Source organism: Trichoplusia ni, chromosome 13 (assembly GCF_003590095.1).
Source record: "Trichoplusia ni isolate ovarian cell line Hi5 chromosome 13, tn1, whole genome shotgun sequence".
Taxonomy (NCBI): Eukaryota; Metazoa; Arthropoda; class Insecta; order Lepidoptera; family Noctuidae; genus Trichoplusia; species Trichoplusia ni.
Window position 1 is genome coordinate 1,190,543 of NC_039490.1, and position 21,168 is coordinate 1,211,710.

Genomic DNA, 21,168 nt, shown 5'->3' on the forward strand with positions numbered 1-21,168 from the left:
TTAAACGATTTCTGAATCGTTAAACCTTATTAGGATGTGTCTTGTTGGCTATATTATTTAAGTAACTGATCTATATGTGCAATAAATTAACAGGTATAGATTAATGAATACTGTCAAACGACTCAAAACTCCTCCTATGACACCCTACAACCACCTCTCAAAGTTATAAGACTGCAGTAGTTGAAGAGAGATGCCGATCTATACCACGTATTGCTATTCCGCTTTAATCATATCAGATTCAAAGGTGGTGCTAGGCCATCTGGACCAAGTGTGAATATACATCATGTACTGTGAACGAATTTGTCAACAGACTTAATTAAACGCCCCAGGCTTGGTTATACGTGATAAATAATATTTAAATTGCAACTAGTTTCATATAACCAGGTTTTCTGAGATGAATTTAACTTGAAAATCCGTATTTTTGGTTTTAACTTCTCCATTTTAAAAGGTTGTCTTTGACCTGTCTTGAATAGACTCTAATAAAGTCATTTTCAACATAAATAACTGCCTAATTGCTGTCGGCGTACCTCATAGTAAGACAATTTTATTGAACAAATAACAATCTGATTTTTTATGTAGCAAAGTGCATGCAAATATAAAAAAATTAAGCAAGTTGTGAATTTCAGTCAAGTCTAATAAAATCTTCTGTGTCAAAAAAGTTTCATGATCGATTTCTAGACTTATGACCATGTGATGATAGCAAAACGGAAAACCCACGCATTTTTACTAAGACGTAGCGTTTGAGAAGTTAATGCTTGTTAAGGCGTGTAGAGTCCAAAAGTTAGCCCTACAAAATATTTAACATTTTTATTAGAAAAAGATTTAATAACATTTTTACTACAAACTAGATAATAATGCCAACAACTTCTTGCCAGTACGAGCCAGATTCATCTTTCGTACTTCCACGTGCCAGTCTTGTCGAAACTTTACATGTCATTATTTTCTTACATCTTTCGTTCCCCAAATGCCATCATCCCTAGCTTCTATTTAATAATTGAGTAAATTTGATTACACAGTATTAACCTTCGGTGTAGTAATACAAGTGGGAGCGAGCTCCGATAAGCTCGAATGAGTTGAACTTATCCGTGGCCATCAGAGAGACTGGTTCCAATGTCCTTGAAGAGAAATGCGCCGACGAAAGTACCATACACATATTAACTTGTGTTTAAGGAATGCTTTGTTATGTTGGTAATGAATTTTGTTGACGATTGTAGTTTTTTTTTGTAAATTTTTTTTTGCTTATTGTAGGAATCTCTTGGTATGAAGATGATGGATTTTATTCATGTTTAGTGTTTGGTTTTTTGATACATTTGTTTTAGGGATTATTAATTAGTACATTGGTGATTAAATTCATGGTTAGGTTAGGTGTTGTGCCATTATGAGAAATATAAAAAGTAATCGGTGTTCTTTTTTAGATTGAGAAGCTGACTGTGTACAAATTAGAGAGTACACCAATTTAGTTACCTAGATAATTAAAATAAGGAACGTCTTCATTTAACATTAAACTTAAGTAAGTCATTATAGCATCTACCATCTATATACAAGGTCCTTATTAAAATGCACTTTAAATGCAAATATTCAGAAACCGGAACGAAAGATATCAAAATGGGGGACTTTTGCAGAAAGTAGAAGTGATATCAAGAAATAAATATACATATATTTTAACTTGTAATTATTTGTGTATTAAGAAGTTATGTTCTAGAAATAGTCGACGAAGTTTTTTTGCATTTAAAGTCCTATGTTGTCTGGTTGCTACGCTAAATAGAACAGTGCATAGTAGTACCTAAAGAATGCATACGACTTACCTTTAATTAACTAAAGAAAGTTATGTATTTTTTTCTAAACATCGGAAACAGACTTCTTATATATCCTCCAGTAATTCTCTTAAACGGTTAAGAAATAGATAAATTACTGAGTCTGCGAATTTGTGTGAAAAATCATTGAAGGTAACATACTGGTAACTTGACTGAAATAAACATTTACAGCATTTCAATATCATTTTTTCTAAACAAAATCTCGATCTAAAACAGAAAATGAAGAGTCTCAAGACAAAATTTTCCACATACCAATTTCAAGATAGAAGCAAACTTTAATATACCCATACAAACTAAAATTAATTACCAATTAACATAAAAATTCCTGAGCTCTTTCACAAAACAATGCGAAAATCATTACAAATCAAAACGCTGGACAATAATCACGTTTCAACCAACTACCTGACGAGAAGTCAGCGTTGCTAACACAAGAACTAGTGGCCACTGAGTACCAAACCACTAGACACCACGACCACACATCCTAACTCCTCACCACAACATTCCAAAACCAACCTTGACTCGATAAAATAAGGTTGAATTCTGTTTGAGGGTTGTAAAGGTTGATAGGATGTTTGTGATAAATTGTTGTGCTGGTCAATAAATGTATGTAAAAACATCTGCAGACTCGAGCGACATTCTTGTGAAGAGACGGCAAGACGTTAGGAACATCTAAATGGTTAGGATGCTGGGACATAGCTGTGGCGATATATGAAGCGTCTGTATCCATCACACTTGATTAGTGGACTATCGATCCTAACGTGAGATCGTCTCACGTTTTAATTGCTTTTATTAAAGATCCTAGCTTAGTTAATTGCCTAGATCTGGAGTTGATGTATATTTTTTGTTGATCGATTGTGATATTTATTGTTATCGATAATGTGAGACTATTTTAATTTTGTGTGTAGAGTAGCAAATGTTTATTGTAAATTAAGGCCTTATACATTAAAAGCAACAAAAGCACTTGAATATTACATTAAATTGTATACGTATAGCTTATCGAGTCACTCTTAAGCAATGTATTATATTGTCTATATTTTTGTGCGTAAAAGTTTACAACATTTTGCGCATAAACTCTTCAAGATGAGAAATAATCGTAAGGACATAAAATTAAAATAGTAATGAAAAATTTCTAGCCTTTATAACTAGACGTAAAACATCCATATTCTACAATAGTGACTACAAAATATATTAACTAAATTGTAAAAGCAACATAAAAACCTATGCGTTAGAAACATTAAAGTGACGAGGTACTGCAGTACAAAGCTGACCGCTTAGTTTTTAGCCGTTGAGTCTCGTAGGCCCAATTTAACACGGCATCTAACGTAAGCTCGAGGTCTAAGACCTGCAACAAGACGAATGGGACTCCATAGAACCTTATAAGGCGTATGTCAATTTATTGAACGCACCCGATCGCAAGTTCCCGCGCATTCGATTCCAAGATGGCGACGTCAGCCATCTTTTTTACGCTTTTTATCATGTTTTAATATATTTCTATTTATTATTAGATGTGGCTGTGCTTTGTTGGATATTCTTCGGTTTATATGTATTTACAATTTTGCACGTATTTTGAGTTAATTTAAATGAAGAGGATTTTAGATTATTTTGAACTTTAAAACCAGCACTGAATCTTATACGAAAATCGTATCTAATAAGCTATTAAAAAAGGTCTTTAAAATATTTAAAAGAACAGAGCAACTGAAGTAACTAGTAACGACCAAAAACAGCCATTTCTCCAGCATCTAGATTCGTAAAATCATGTCAAGAAATAATCAACCATAATAACCTAACCTTCTTCTAGATCCTTCTATACCGATTTCCAATATGCTATGACCACCTTCACTAATAAATTCAAATATCAGAATAACTCGTAGCCATCTTGAGGCTAATACCACAATAGGAAAAAAAGTAAAGTGTCAATTGTCTATCTGCCTACGCAGTCGTTAAAGGAGAGGACGTTGGACAAATCGTAAAACCTCCTAGACTGACCCTTATATAGAAAACTCTAAGGTAATGGAAATATATGTTTTTATGAAAAAAAAACTAAGGTAAATTATTAGACGAAAAATAAATGATCAGTAAGCAGTAGCACTAAATAGTATATCTACATACGCTTTTCTAAAATTACTTAAAGTAAGTGATTTCGTTAACACATAACCCTCATTGTAGGCAGCAGGTGGTTAAAAAAGTTACATGAAAATAGTGTAGAGTATAAATATGTTTTTGTCCTAGGATTAAATGGATAGACACGTCATATCATCTTGGAACGTGTAGCTAAGGAGTACCGACGATGCGCTAAAGCCCGTGCGTCGTGATGCGTGTGCGCATCGAATGGACGGAATGTATCAGTTTCTAGGTGCTTCGATAGGAAATCCATACTTTTTCTTAAGTCTGGGTAACGTACTGAAGTCTTGACTATAATGCTATTAATTCTGCATAAGATTTCCAAACAAAAACTCCCGAGCAAAAAGGCAGTCGCTGAATGCACTTGAATCAACAGGCGTTCACCTATACCTATCGATAATGGTGTTCCAAAAATCCAAATTCAATACCTTCATCTAATATATACCTTCCATCATTTTAAACTGTCTGCTAAAAAGGAAAATTCCTAACGCCAGATTTTTAAAAACTTTGAGCATTCTGAACTCGGAACAATAGAAAATCTGAGGGCACGGCAGTGCCCCTGCCAAGTCTCGAGCAAAACGGGCACGGCCGTACCATCTTTTCTCGAAGCGATTCGCGGCTGTTTCGCCCCCCCTGTATCTTCGACGTGGACAAAGCTAGGAGTTTAGCTTTTCGGGGAATAATAGTAGGCATTAGAACAAGCTCAAGTTCGAAATTACATGCCAATTGAATTAATGGTTTAGGAGTTACGGTCGATCAAAGTTACACCATTTTGTCACTCACTGACTCACTGACTCACTGACTCACTGACAGATCATCAAAAATCTAAGGTACTTCTAGCAGACTTAGAAACTTCAAATTTTGCACCAAGATAGGTCCTTAGCCACATATAAAGGAAAAATTATAAAAACATTAAAAAATAATATGCCATAGAAAACAATTTTATATTTGCGGTTTGGCAAGAACATTATGTATGGATTTTGACTGCATTGTTAACTTTGTTCGTTGTTTAAGTACCTATTCAATTGGATGAATACATACATAGAATAGAAAAGAATAATATAAATGTAATACACAGACTATCATTAATACAAATTAATACATAAAATTCATAATTCATTAAATTAATAAAGCTAAAACTCCATTGTATTGCGATAAATATTGTATGCGCGCTCGATAGATGGCGTTGTACGTGTCTGAATCGCGCTATGGTTTCGTTACAAAGCGCAGTCTAAGTAGTACTTCAGAATAATTCGATAATTTTCATTTGATAGCGCCACCTGTCTATGAAAAACCATTTCGAAACTAAAAAATATTGTAGTGATAATTGATATTCGGAGAACTTTACGTGTTATTTAGTTTAGTTTAGCTATAGTTTGTAAGTTAGTAGATATATATATGCATATATATATAAGTTTAAGCTTGTTTACATTAGAAGTAACGAAGTCTCAGAGAAGAAACAAAAGAGATAGAGATAGAGAATGGGTTCTAAGCAAAGCAGTAGCTGAAGTCCTAGAAATTATGACACCTAAAAAAAAAGAAAGAAATACACTTACAAAAAATAAATGAGATCCCACCAAAAACATTAAATGTAAAAAAATGCCAAGTCTCTCGATGCAGTCTTTCCATCGTAAAAAGTTTTGAGATCTCATAGAAGCCAAGTCCTATTCAAAATATTTTGTAGTTATAAATCAACATTTAGTAATTGTATCAATAGTTTTCTTTATATTATAATTATAGTGACTTGGCAATGAGCACAAATTAAAAGCTGCTTGATGCCTGGAATTATGTGCAAATGTTACTGACGAGACCAGTGATCAGATTATTTGTTATGTGTGAATCATGATGGTCACTACCGACTACATGCTCCAATACAATAATTAAGAATACCTTACGGGCCATCGCTTTATGAAAGTAAATGAATCGAGAGTACACTAAGACTGACTGCCGTTGCCGAAATTCGGTTGGGACGACACGGATAAACCAAAAGAAAATTAATTTTGTGATATTAATGTTTACGCATGCGGTGTGTGTAACTTTCAACTCCTACAAATATGCCGTTTTATTTGTTTCTTCTTGTGCTCATTGCCAAGTCACTATAATTATAATATAAAGAAAACTATTGATACAATTACTAAATGTTGATTTATAACTACAAAATATTTTGAATAGGACTTGGCTTCTATGAGATCTCAAAACTTTTTACGATGGAAAGACTGCATCGAGAGACTTGGCATTTTTTTACATTTAATGTTTTTGGTGGGATTAAATTATCTTTAAATATTGAACTTGGGTACAAACCGCTATGTTGCAGAGACAAGTGCTCATTCAAAACGTATCGCAGACTTGCAAATACCTGAGTAGAGGCCCGTACCACCACATATTTAAGCAACCAGTGGACGTGTGGAAGAGAGACGACACTCTATGTTTTGTAGCGCGCTTTCTCGTTTGCGCAACGACAACAGTTTTTGAAGATCTCGTGGTAGGGGGCCCTGGGAGCGTCGTTCCCACCAAGTTATTAAAGGTCTAGAAAATTATAGTTGTCTTTGCACCTCCGATATAATTATGTTAGTGCCTGCGACACTTATGTCCGACTCTTTGCTTAGAATTACAACTTACGAGATACAATCAATCTGTTTTCCCGTACTCTGTTATTTATTGCTTACCGTAATAGATTTTACTTCATGTGCTAGGAACTTTTTGTTGATTTAAGGGATATTGAAATTAGATTTGAAGGCATTTTTTGCCTTTGTCATGAAATATAAGTAGTTATGAAATATCACTAGAAATCGAAAATGCTCCAACAGGAACATAAAATCGGGATATAAACCATCCTTTGTGTTAATCCAGCTTATAAAGTTCTTATTTACGTTCGTCCAAATCCTTCAGTGATTTTTGCTGAAAAGAGTAACAAACATCCACCCAATCAAACTATTAGTTGATAATATCTTTACTCAGATGTTTAGATGTTATTCTTAGCTTGTCCCTGTCCCAGTCCCTGGACGAGGTCTCTGCTAAAACCTTAGACAACTTCCTACTATTTACCACCTCAAACATAGTCTGGCATTTGAGCGATGTCAGATGTCAGAGAAAATCCTCAATATACCAAAACAGCACATTAAACCTCTGCAAACCTCTAACTTACATTAATCCTAGGCTAAGTAAATATTGCCTCAAGACTACATATCTATACAAAAATAAAACGCAGTAGAAAACAAATCGAGTCGCGATCGGCAGCCTGCAGTTAGCTGGACCTTAGCTCAATACGTTCGCATGCATGCATTATTAATAATCTAGGATCCTTATAAACAGCTAGAACTTGAAACTTATCTATGGATACGTTGCTCTTGAGGAGAGTATAGATTGCATGGGCATCAAATGTCATGATATGATTTAAATTTACTTTAAAAAATATATGGTGTAAAAAATATATGGTTTTAAAACATAACTGACTGTTTGGAGCAATTTTGGAAACGGTGGCTAGCATAGCAAGCCAGTGTGCTGCGTAGGGCTTGCTTGTAGGAATAAAAGTCCAAAAATGTGTGCGCTAAACTAATTTGTACTCTTTAATCCCTAGGTCGCTTAGTCCGATAAGAAAGTGATCCGACATAATCTGAGAGATATCAGGACACACAATTTTATGTGATTCACCTACACGGAAGCTATCTTATTTATTTCCAAAACGTTCAGAAAAGTCAGGCATGTCTTGGGTTCGAACTCGAGACTTTTGACCTGGCAATCCTGCGGTTCTACCACCAGGCTAACACAGGTACAGCAAATCATTTATTGGAAGAGGCCTTTCACATCAATGGGAAAATAAGAGGCTGGTGTTGTTATTACCTATATATTAGTATTTAATTTAATCATTTATTGTTATATAGAAAGTCACAAGGCGTTCAGAGAGTCAAGTGAGTCATTCAAATGTATTTGGGTGGCGAACCCGCGTTTCTCTATTAACGGCCAAACTCATAATTATAAGTTTATAGTTTTATTATTGCTCGCCTTTGTGGTATACCGACGTATTGGGTTTAGTTTACTGCGAGTCAATTGTCTTGGATCACGTATCAAAAAAAAATGATAAAATTATTTTTTATTCCACCTAAATTTTTGATCAATTGAAATACTCTTCAATAATAAAAATTCGAAAATTATCGTGACTTTTTTTCAATCCTTGACTAGGTCACCAGAAACATCGTTATATCATTTTATGTCAGCTAATTTCTCTAAAGAAAAGCAAAGAAAACCTCTTTTCAATGACGGAAACTGTTTTTTTAATTGCCATTCCCCAAATCAACCTTAGTATTGAAACCGCAGCGTCTGGCCCCTAGTGTGTACACTCCCTAAGCCCCTGAACGTGGTCAAGCCGCCTTAGAACCTGTCCCCTGGCAGTTATTAGAAGTTATTAAAGAGCGTAGTTTTTGCTCCCCTGTCGCTGCCACCAGCTCGCGTCTAATTGCACGGGAATAACGAGATGGACTCCTTGAATAGGCTTCACAAGTCTTATTCATGAAGGATTTTGTTTTGCTGCTTTTTCAATCGCCACTGATTTCTGAAGGGTGACCAATATGATAGTTACTTAATTTTCTGTCGGATCGTGTTTTGGCACTATGGTTGGTTGTTAGTCTTGAACACAGATCAGAGTGGCCAATTGATTTGAGAACAAATTCTATCGCTTTGCCAGATATGTTTAAAAAAGCCGTCTAAAGGTGCTATTTTCTTTAACGTAGCATTCTTAATATTAAAATTACTTCTTATAATAATTACATTACTAATTACTTACTTCTTATAGAAATTGACAGACGCAAGCGATCTGGCGTGGTTGTTTATGGTCAATCTTTCTCCACATGATAACTCTCTTCTCAGTTGCGTAACTATTTAGTTAATTATAAAATATAACTTGATCCATTACATTTGAGATGGTAACTAATTGAAAGCTTAATATATGTATAATTAATTGATTGTATATTTCATCCATTTCCGCTGGATGCGAGAAGCCGAAAATCGATCTCAGTGGCGTGCACTTGGAGAGGCCTATGTCCAGCAGTGGACTGCGATAGGCTGATGATGATGATGATGATGATGATACTTCATCTCGAAATCATATTTTAGGGATTCATACCCAACGGGTAAAACCAGAACCTTATTCATATGGCTCCGTCCGTCTGTTACCAAATCAGTTGCAATTTCACAGATACTTTTGTTGGACTATTAGTACGGAATCCTCTGTGTCCCGATTGCAGCTCGCACTTGACCGGTTTTTCAATTACAGATTTGTAAACTTCAATATTCATAATTAACCACACAAGTTTTATACTGCTTTTATATCGTTAACTAACAAGCAAACTTATATTAAAACTATAAAACTATATTAAAATATTATCAAGTTTTAACTATGCTTGCCTTATATTAATAACTTGTTTTATCTTTGTTTATAAATAATCCTTTAATCCCGTGTAAAACTTATAATTATGCGGTAACTGAGTTATCTAACGCAGGTTTGCTCATTCCAGTTCGGCAGGAGACCCTGTACTATGAAATGTTAAAGGGAGACTTCTGTCGTTGAAGAAGCGAGACAACATTCTAGGCCGTATATAGTGCCGTCTTTCTTCACATTCGTAATAGTACTGGTTAAGATGTTCGTGGTAAGCGGGTTGTTCGTGAGCCGTCAGTTATCGTTCCGTCATTAGCTGATGGATGGAAGCTCACGCAATCTATGAAGACAACTTGTATGAGATATGGCTTGACGTGTAAATCCGTTTGGCATTCTGTATGCGAGTAATTCCGCTTGTTGTATAGTTGGAGATATGAAATGGACTGATAGCGACTTGAAGGTGACCTGAGTCCTGAGACCAAAGGATCGGGATAGTCATCAGGGTGTCCATAATTAAAGATGGGCAGTTTAGTACTCTTCTATGACCCTATCGGGAGTATTAAAGACTTTCGATGTTGCTCCTTAATTCTAACACAGTGTCAAAGAAGATAGAATCAGAGTTTGAATGATTAATTGTTTTTAAGAACATAGGTGTACTTATGTTAACGGAAAAAAACAGATCCTTAAAGTAGTTGCAATGAAGTCAAAAATTGATAAATGAACAAGAATTGGGCTACTTTTTTGAGTACACTCAATAAAATAAGTTATTAAAAACTCTATAGAACAAACCGGACGCATTAAGTACATCTTTGTTTTTGGTTGCGTATTCTGTGTTTGTCTCGATAATGCCTGCAAAAAAGTCGATGTTTTATTTCAAGATATTAGTTACTTAGAAACAATTAAACAATTTATAAATTTCAGTCCACACACACAAACTTTCGACATTATATAGCGCAATAAATACCCTTTAAATGCTTCACAAGTTATGATAGAAAACCAGCGACTGCTTACTACCCACTCGGTTAATAACAATGTCTTATGATGCATAGCGTAGTCCAGGAGAGACGGCGCGATAAATGTTATATGATCTAGATAACATATTAGAAATATATGGCGACAGTGCTGCTGGCATTATTAATGATGTGGATAGAGATTCTCAAAGTTATTCCTAACAAACAATTATGACTAGGTAATCGCGCTGGCGATACCTGTTTTTTTTTGCGGAAATCAATCTTTACGTTACTGAAACGTTAACGTCTACAAGCCACTTCGAGGGTATGGCGTGAGTCCTTGGGGAAATGACACAATTGAAAACACTCGGGGAATCTTCTTCTGCCTAAGCCAGAGTCAGGGGAAAATTCGCGACTCTGGCTTCCTGGGAGATACGTGGGGGCTGTTGCAAGATAGACTTTACGTACGTATAATAACTATACTATATTTTGAGGGGAGGTGGTGGTAGGGGAGGTCTGTAATTAGCCTCAAGTTTTGCTTCACAGGTCTAAGGGAGATGTTGTTCTTAACCCAAAAACGACTACATTTTTCATTCTCAAGAGAAAAACTAAATTTGATGTGAATATTAATAAAAAAAGATTATAACCCATTCAGTAGTTATTACTAGATCAATAAATGAGAATCAGCTTGTAAAATTTAAGTGAAATAAAAACAAAAAAAACCGTTACTAGCATCCGTTGTCTTGACCTTATTAAATAACTAACACACTATTTACGTGTTATGTGTGTTATGAAAACATTTAATTGGTAATTATTATAACAATTAAAGTTTTGTTCGTGTGTGTGGGACTGGCGATGTAATGTCAATTAAATAATAAACAATATCTACCCTTTGCCATAAATCTTATCACTAACAGACAGTTAAAAACCAGAAGCATAACGAACTTACAATAAAAGCTCATGTTATTTAATTAATTTATAGCCAGACTTACATTTTTATTTCGAACTTACTTGATTTTATGTAACTTTCCAATGTGGAGTTATCAGACAAAAATGCTTACTAAAAAGGTATTTAATTATTGTTCTTGAAGTGAAATAGAAATAGTGACAGCAATGCGATCTCCTTTCATTAATAGATTGTAGATTTTCATCGTTGTAGTGGAAACTTGTGAGCCCTGATTTTATTTCTTTTTAGCGATTACTTCCATTTTTGTTAGTTTTTATTCCGAAAAAAGTCATCTGAAAGCTGATTTCACAAGTACCTACTTTTATAAGGTATAAAATATTGTCTTGTTCTTTGAAGACAGGTTTTTACTTAAAAACGCTGCGTAACATTTTTGGTTTTGTGGAAAACTAGGTTTTGCTGAAAATACTCGACGAAAAAAATATTGAAGTATTTTTTAATGTATTCTTGTACTGTATATAATAACTACATATTATTGCATTAACGAAACCACATGCTAATAATTAGTCGCTCTATTCATTTAGTTTTCAGACAGACCATTAAAAAATTGCAATGTGCAAATTGCTTTTGCACTATTGTCAATTATGTTTCCTAAAATGCTCCTTAATTGATAGCGGTAAAGAATATTAAAATAATTACAGATAAATAATACATAAAGTTTGACAACCACCGTAAGATAATCTCTGTTGATTAACCCGTTGAGTTACTCGGCCGGGCCGGTGGCTGTGAGGTGGACCACCGCTGGCCGACACGTAATCACTAACTATTTGATTATAATGCTCACAGATTATATAACGAGTTACGTTATGTTTATATGTACAAATTAGATTTTAGTAATCATTATCAAAAATAGCAATTATGTGTTTGTAGTTTTTTAGCTAGTAAAAGTTACTAGCTAAAAAGGAAGAATTTTGACTTATTATTGTTATGTCTAAGAGTCTGAGATTGCTGAAGAGATAGTATAGAGATAGCTGCACTGTTTCTTACTGGGACATATGACTTCTTGGATGGATAAATAAATTTATATGTAGTCCAATGTAGCAAAGGTGCTAACGATGGTAATAATATTACCTTAAAAATCGAAATGGTACACATAATATAAAAAGTGGCTAAGCTATAACCGCATAAGTGATACGATCACAGGTTAAGCTATGCTTGACGCGGTTGGTCTGTTGATGGGTGACCATCTTTGTCATAACGAGTTCCTCCGTGTTTCGGAAGGCACGTTAAATTGTGGGTCCCGTCTGTTATTCCTACATCTTTGACAGTCGTTACAGGTAGTCAGAAGCTTGAAAAAGTCTGACAGCCAGTTTAACCAAGGGGTATCGTGTTGCCCAGGTAACTGGGTTAAGGAGGTCAGATAGGCAGTCGCTCCTTGTAAAACACTGGTATTTAGCTGAAACCGGTTGGACTGGCAGCCGACCCCAACATAGTTGGGAAAAGGCTAGGCCAATGACACATAATATAAAAAAAACTGGTCAACTGCGAGTCGGTCTGGTAACACCGATAGTTGCATCGTTTTTAAACAAAATGACATCTAAATATAACAAAAACTCAGACATGCTTAAAAATGGCTTACTATCTACACATAAAACAACAGATCCAACTTATGGGAATACAGCAAAAAGGCGTAAATACCTAGTTCCAAGCAATTACGGAAAGTAATTGGATTTTTATGACATTACATTCTCGGTAGCACAACGGCTAGACAGCGAGATCGTAACAAACGTGGAACAATAATAATATACTTAAAGAATCTATGTGAGAGTCAACAGTAGAAGCTAAGTAGTGGAAGTCTGTTCTCAGCCTAAGGGATATATTATGAAGGTCTACCATTGTGACTTCAAGTGATGTTACTGCAGCTGTCAGATGCCGGATACAGGGTGGGCATGCTCACGCCATTAAATTACCTATCTACTAGTATCGTCACATTTTCAAATTCGGGAAGTTCGACAATTCGTAAATCTATATGCATTTCCAGAAATCCTGTCCTGATGAGCGGAAAAAAAGGAAACTGCAGTAGAAGTAGTGCACTGCCACGCGTCCACAACTGCAGTAATAATCATGGTACATCCTGATGAAAGACAAACAGACCGACAGCAGAGCCTCAATAATGGGGTTCCGTTTGCTACTGCTTGAGGACGGCAACCCTGAAAATAAGTATTTCAGTCAAAATATAGCCAGTATTGCTGTGAATCAGGCAGTCGTACACAGAGTTTGTTGCACATTTCAGTCCTTAGTCGAGTCTACTCGCGACCACTTTACCGCGTGAATTCATGATTGAGAACTGAAGAACTCCTACTTCTCCTGCCTATACTGAGGCTATGAATATGACATTCTTGGCCTCAATACAGGGGCACATTAATTTAGGGATACAGGTATACAACAATACGGGGTTATCAAAATCTTTAAACCTACTCCTTAATTTTATCCTATCGTAAACTTAAACTTTTATACTTATAAAAGTAAACGAAAAAAAATATTAAAAGTTACGTTTTAGGGGTTTAAGTTCGATCCAAGTTATGCGTTAAGCTCCAAGTGACTCTACCCATTGCATTCAACTGTTTCGTACTTCTTAATTTTTACCCGACAGGATTGTAAAGGGTTTAATGCTGTCTCTAACTTCAGTTCTAATGCCAAGTCTCCTGCAGCATGCATCACTTGTGGTCAGAACATGTGGGATTCTGAGACTCAGTAAACGTAATTACGATTTGTCATTTACATAGAAGTCTTGAACTAGCCGAGTCGATGCGAACACTCACACTGGAGGATGGGCGTGCATCACACCGGAGTGTAACGTGAGGAATGTATTTGTGTAGCGAACAATAAAAAATTACCCTGAATATTATGCTTAGAATACAGTATTGGTTCGTGCTGTATATTTTTACTCAACTGTCAAAAAGTTTTTCATCAGATTCTGATTTCCACCAAAATCTTTAAATACCATAATCCTGTTTTTATATTAGAACATCACTACAAGAGGTAAAGCATAACATAGCGGCTTATGAAGATACTATCCATTTTTTGTGATATTTAACTGCAAGCAAGAATACATTGTAAATTTTATACCAGTCTTATATTTTACAATAAAAAATATGTCAAAATCAAATGAAGTAAAACTACACTTAGCTACAATAAAACTAATCGAAATGTTGTCCGGTTATAACCAACACTCAGTTGTTCACTCAATTGATGTGTAACTTCTTTTTAAATTGTCCTGCACTTTTGTGATTAACTCTGAGTCTTTCCTTGATTCCTGATACATTTAGAAAACTAGTCGATAAAAGCAACTCTTTTGCTCTCGTCGCATACATTATTGAGTTGTCTTCAATTTTTTTCCAAGTTTATTGGAACTTACAAGTGGAAGTACTTAAGTACGTACATACGGACGACGTAGTCACTTACAACATTATTCTTATACTCTAATTTAATTACATGCTCAGAACTCTCAAAAGCATGTTTCATTTATTTTTATTTTATTACTAAAAATCTCCATATATGGTACCATCAGATAATCGCACAAATCAACTCCATCACAAACCAAAAAACGTTCACTTTCTTCAACAAAAACAAAAAGGCATCAACTTCGGTGTGACAACCGTCACCGCAGCTGTGTGCTGTGTACTTAGGCCGCGCACACACGCACGGCGTTACGTGAGCGAACATAATAAAGGCTCACGCACACACGCGCGCGCCGGGCAACGTCCCTAACTCGCTATGTGTACCTACCCGAGTGATAGCTATGTTTTATTTATACTTTCTTAGCTTAGGGGATACGGGCAAGCGACGGTGACTGAGAATTCCTTAGTGCCAATGTCCATTTAATGGTCTCGTGGATAGAATCGTCGGCTGAATTTCGTTAGAGGACACCGCGTTTTCGATGGTTTTATTTGTGTCGTCAGGTGTTTTTGTTGTATGCAATTTGTATGATAAAGGGTACCTTTATCTTGTGGTGTAGAGAAACTATTTACATGTCAGACGCGTAGCTATTGGCTGGCGTTGGTTGAAACGCCAAGTTGAAATTTAGGAATGGATTTAGTTAATGTATTTTAATTGCCCAAATTAATCCTCAAGTTTTAACAATATAAAAAATTAATAATAGTTAAAGTAATTAATTTTACTAAATACAGCAGCACCCATATAAATTTGCTTAGCTATACCATTCATTGCATTGTTCTTACACGATACTTAATTACCGGGGAAGAACGCGAATTCAGTTCAGATGTGCTAATAATATCGACGAAATTCCATACTAATAACTCACCTTTACCGAAAAAAGGTACAAAAACAAGTTAAATAAAAAATCAAAATTTCACTAGCGCCATTTTCCCTTGACATTCACATCGGCATTAGGAGCCGGCGTCTGTGTCACGTCTCGCGGCGCGCGTGTGTGCGTGCGCGCGCGGCTGTGTGCGTGAGCGACTCTTGCGCAGGTAACCGGGATCGTCTGCGGTGCGCCCGGGTAGGCAGCGTTCATACTGCTCCCCACTAAATTGTTAGATCTTTTTAGTCTTAGAAGATTCTTAGTGGGTTGCTTATTTAGGGCTCGTTTCAGAATTTGTGTTAGAATGCTTACTATTCAAAGACTCAAACATAGAGTAAAAAGTAGCTTAAATCTAAATAAACCAAGTTAACAACTAAATTAATTGAACTCGGAGTAACAATGCCTTTTGAAGCACTGCGCTGTGTGTGACTGCATTGTTTTATTATAAAAATGTGCGAAGTTTACCCACATTCCTACTTAATTTATCATAGCAAATCGAAAATATGTTAAACAATACCGGTTCTATATTATAATAGCAAAGAATAATATTATAGAAAAAATATAAACTAAATAAAATACTTGAACGTGATTCGCTTCAAAACTGCCTCACATTATCGCAACGAAGATCATTTATTAAAAAAAATGCATCGCCAAAAATCTTACAAGAAATTAATTACAGAAAAAAAAGAAAGGGGTGTGCGCGGCCAGTGTGCGCGCTGACGTAATTTCACTGACGGCGGGAGTGCGCCGGCGCAGTGGCCACCGAGCCCTCGCGCGTCCCGGACGACTAGCGCACCTCACACTTAACCTTGCACTTACAACATTGAAAAAAATATCGTCACCATTAACTAACACTTGATTAGACAGATTGACATAGAACTTACCCTATTTATTTTATATTATTTTATTAGATATTTTTAATTTTTCCTAGTCGGTGTATTCTGGCATAGTTGTTGTGTCGATATTTTCTTCAGTCTCTCATCGCACAGTGTTGCACGTCGCCGGTGCACGTGTGATGACGTCAGCGGCCTACCCGGAGGGAAAAAGGTGAGTTTTTATTTTTCTAACACCCTTTCTAATAAGTTCCTAGTAAGGCTGAAATAATGCTTCTGTAATTTGTAAAAAAAGTTAAAATTCCATCAATTGCATGTACTCTGGTTTTATTGTTGCATTTTCATTTAAATCAGTTATAGTCGAATGCTTTTCGTATATCTATATATTAAATTATATCAAATTGAGTGAATATAATAATATCAAAAATAGAATAATAAATTACGAGTTCATATTTTATTCTTCCTTGGATGTTGCTACAATATTACATTCCTTTTTAGCAATGCATATAAACTATAAAGTTAAATAATTCATCAATATTCCACCGCTTTCAACTATTCTTAATTCATGACACAAAGCTCCTAAAATAATGCAACAAGCACAAATTCAAATTCGAATAAAGACTCATTTAAATCTCAATTCATGACATAAACCTATCTTAAACAACCTCAATTCATGCTCAAAACGAATTCCAAATTCAAAATCCATGTTAGAAACAAGAAAAAAGCATTTTTCCCGGCATTAGAAAATGGCGTGTAGTCCACGTCACTAGTGACGCGCGGCCTAACCTAGGCCAACTTAGCGATAGGAAGCACAGGTCAATACACCCGGTCATGCTCGTGCACTTTCCCGGGAATAGAATTATTCTTGTTTAGTCTTATGTAGGAATTCTAATTAGACGCTGAACGTGGCAGACTGCGTATTGTTTCCATTTTATTGTAAGCGCATAACTGTTTGGAACGTGTGCGGTTTTGAATAAAGGAAGGAAATGTGTCGTATTTTGTGAACTTGTGTGGTTGCCTTGTTCATGAAATAGACTTTATATAAGGATTTAATATTTAATTTGAATGCCATGTAGGTTTCTTGTTAGAATAAATAGAATAAGATGTACTTGATAGGAGTTCTTTAACAGTTTTTTATAAAACAATCCATAGTTTTTCCAACTACAAAACCCCATTTATTCAGCTAGAACATTCCAATTCTGAAGCAAAAACAAATGTTAAAACTAAATTCTGAGATCAAATAGCACAGACATTCCAGAACAAGTACTTGAAACAAAAAAATATGAAATATGTAAAAAGCAAACTTGCCAACCCTAGCGTCGCTGCGTTAAAAACGGTTTCTAAGTCGACTCGCGCGCACTCATAGTTGCATGTTATCCTAGGTCACTGGCACGAGCTTTCACGATCGTTGACGGAGGCGCCCGACGACGCCCGAACGCCACGCTATGTCAAACGATAGACGCACGATAGTACGTAGTAAGTGACTAATTCATTCATAATTCGTGCGGAATATTTGGTATATATTGTGTATTACGGATTTTAGAGGGTACGTACTCTGGTTCACGTGATAAAAACGAGTCGCAAATTTATTTTCGTGGTTACACGTCATCGTTAGATGAGAAGATGATGATGCTTAGAAATAATGAATATTAGATGCAACGTAGATACGCCCGTATGTTTTTAGATCCGTCAAGTCTGTTACTGGCTTAAGAGTCTATCAGAATACTTTTCTTATATACAAATCCATTCAAATTAAGCATGAATTTAGAACCATTTAAAAATATATATTTTTCAATTCCTCTCCCAAATATAATAATTGTCCTTCGATCGCCTTCAATAAAACAAAAGCCCACAATTATTTCACATCACAAATTCATTCACATGTGAAGTACTGACATTTACTTGACATCAATAAATTCCGAGCCCTCAATTACCCCGACGTCTGAGCAGAATTTTCCATTAACACTAGACCACACAACCCGGTATCAAAATAACGTAAAAAGACAATAGTTGTCTAGCTGCAGTAGCTACTGGTTTCTGCGACCTACTTGCTAGGCCACTCAGTATTTTTAACCTGTTTATTGTCTTCGCGATTTCGTGGAAAAATATCACCTGTAGCACTGATGGAGTATCTGCCATACTATAACAATGTTATATATCGTTATTACAAAGTTTAAAGTACGCCATGAGCGTCCATTAAGAAATAGGCAGTTCTAAGAACACTTTTTTTTAATATTGATCGATAATTAATTGCACGAGTATGTGATAAATCTGTTAATTGATAGCTTCTTAAATTTCTTCTTAGATTTAACCAAAAAGTTCTAATCGGGCACTGAAGCAAATTGTTCTCATTACATTTTTTTTTTTGCTTGTTCTTATTAAGCATAGTCTAGGCTATATTATAGTCTGAGACACGCAAAACAATCGACTCTTAAAATGTTAATAATGATTAAAAGAAAACAATAGATATTGCATTATATATGAACACTGCGTCTTTTTTGCTATCTGAAAACTCGGTATACAATAAGTAAAAAACACGAAAATGGATTCCGATAAAGAACAAACAATTTATACCTTATAAATACAGCACCAGAAATTTTATGCAGTCTGACGCAAATCAGTTGACGCCGAACCACACAAATCTATCTAAAAATTACAATTATTGATTCGACACAAGAAAAGGGCAAGGACAAATTGCAGTTCAGTGGCCATCGCTAATAAATTCAACCCCAGAGTTACCAGACCGAATTATTAAATGTTGCCAGTTTAGCGTCCGGTGGCAATAGGGACGTGTAAGGCCATTCAACGAAAAAAAAAGTAAAAATTAGAAGAAAAAATGTCTGCCATTTAACATTTGCTAAGTACCGACATATGGGAGTGAAAAAAGTTGACGTTAAAAGGTTATGTGTTTCGTGTGGGTATAAAGTATAATAATTTCTCCGCATGAGGGGCGCAGGCCTACCTGGGGAGGTCAGGAGTGACCACCAGACAGGTTTTTGTTCTCAATTCTAGTGACGTACCACAACGTCAGCTGTTTCGATCACTTATCGATAAATTGAATTAAAGTTGAACTTTTAATTTTTGTTTATCATGACTTATCAGGATTTTGTTTTTTTTAGTATGGTTTACTTTAGCCTTCACGTGTTATCTATCAAGTGGTAGAAGTTATTTCATATTTATATGCATTAGTGTTTAAAATTGAGGACAATTTACGAAACCTTTTTAGTATAATAAAGAAAATGATTGGACAAAATTAGCAATTTCCAAACTTAATTTAAAACTTCATCGGTGCTAACTTCCATTCAATAAAGACAACCCTCACACACAATAATCTGCTCAATCGCAAAAAAAAATCTTCATACGAACACCTCCCTTAATACAAATTACACGAGTATAGTAACAGAGTATCGATAGTGTCCCATCCCTAGCGCACACATGCCGACACGGCCGACAGTCGACATTTCACTGCCAAGGTCTCGCCACCCCATGCTCTATAAAACACGAGCGTTATATCTTCTTTGTGCCCTTTATACCAACCGACGGACGAAGGTCGCCACAGTTTTAATATCACCATGTTTTTAAGAATCTAACATTTTATACTCTTAATATTATAAAGAGGTTTTTATTCATTTGGTTCTACGTGCTAATTTTGAGGAATTAAAAAAATAATCGAGTAGGTAGCTTTCGAGGATGGCCACAGATGATACATATTAAATCACTTTATGATAAATGGGAAAAGATAGATATATTGAATTACTTATTGATGATGCAAGCTGCTACGTAATAAACAATTAAACAAAAACATAATATTAATGTACATTTTGTATTTTATTATATTTTTTATCGTCTTTATAGGTTATAGAATTTACATTACACAAATATGAGGCTATGAAAGATGAGTAGGTTAAATGAGGTTAATATTAAGATAGATACAATTTGAAGTTTTAATAAAATAACCCGACTCAGAATAAGGATGACGATCAAAAGCCTTCTGAAAATAAACACAATGAATATCTACTCATTTAAAACAGGTCTAAATACCTCTTTAGTTCCTACAATTAAAGGCTAATTAGTTAGTCATATTTTTATAGCGTATAAAAACAATCCAAAATTGAATATTATTGTATACTAGCTGTTGCCCGCGACTTCGTCCCCGTGGGTAGAAGATATATGCTATGATTTATACCTGCCCTATTTTTTTCTTCTGCTCTTCAGCTTTATATATATCTATAAAGTATAGATTAAAAAATAAATAATCATCCCTGCATCAGCTGTACGAATAATACAATCTAATTATAGAAACCTTTTTGTCTTCCAACAGGGAACTATTCCTAAAATTCTCCGAAACGGCACTTTTAAATAGTTGCATGTCCAAATTAAAACTGACGTTAGATATTCGAAACCGATGGAGTTCACCCCACAGAACATAAACTGTGTTTGTTTGTCTGTGTGTTAACACGTGGCGGAAGCAGATGCCAGTTTATTAGTAGATACAGACCAATACAAAGGTGTCTACTAGTATTAAATTATGAACGAATAATTATTCTGACTTCCGATATGAACTTAAGATCCTTACGTTTTGGATATCCCAATTTCATTGCTAATGTTTATGATAGGTACTTGCTGTTAAACCCCAGTAGAAAATTTCTTAAACGAAGTATAAAATAGTAAGGAACTGCAAAAGAGGCTGTCTACCTAAGTGGCCTAACTAAACTACCTTAGTGGCAAGTTTAAAAAAAAAACACTATTGCAGCTATCAAATTGAAAAGACTACATAAATCGACTCTACAAAAGTGGACATCAAAAATCAACCAAGCAATCAATCAAGCCCTTTATCTTTCGAAATTAATC

At 35.3% G+C, this 21,168-nt stretch overlaps 1 protein-coding gene across 1 annotated transcript in view; it reads left to right on the top strand.

Moving 5' to 3' along the window:
- The first annotated feature begins 16,484 nt into the window (after window positions 1-16,484).
- LOC113500262 (thymosin beta) overlaps window positions 16,485-21,168 on the top strand; it is a 292,534-nt gene continuing 287,850 nt past the window's right edge. The window contains exon 1 of the mRNA XM_026880980.1: window positions 16,485-16,531. Coding sequence (XP_026736781.1) covers window positions 16,500-16,531 — 32 coding nt within the window. The 5' untranslated portion in view covers window positions 16,485-16,499. The remainder of the gene's footprint in view (window positions 16,532-21,168) is intronic.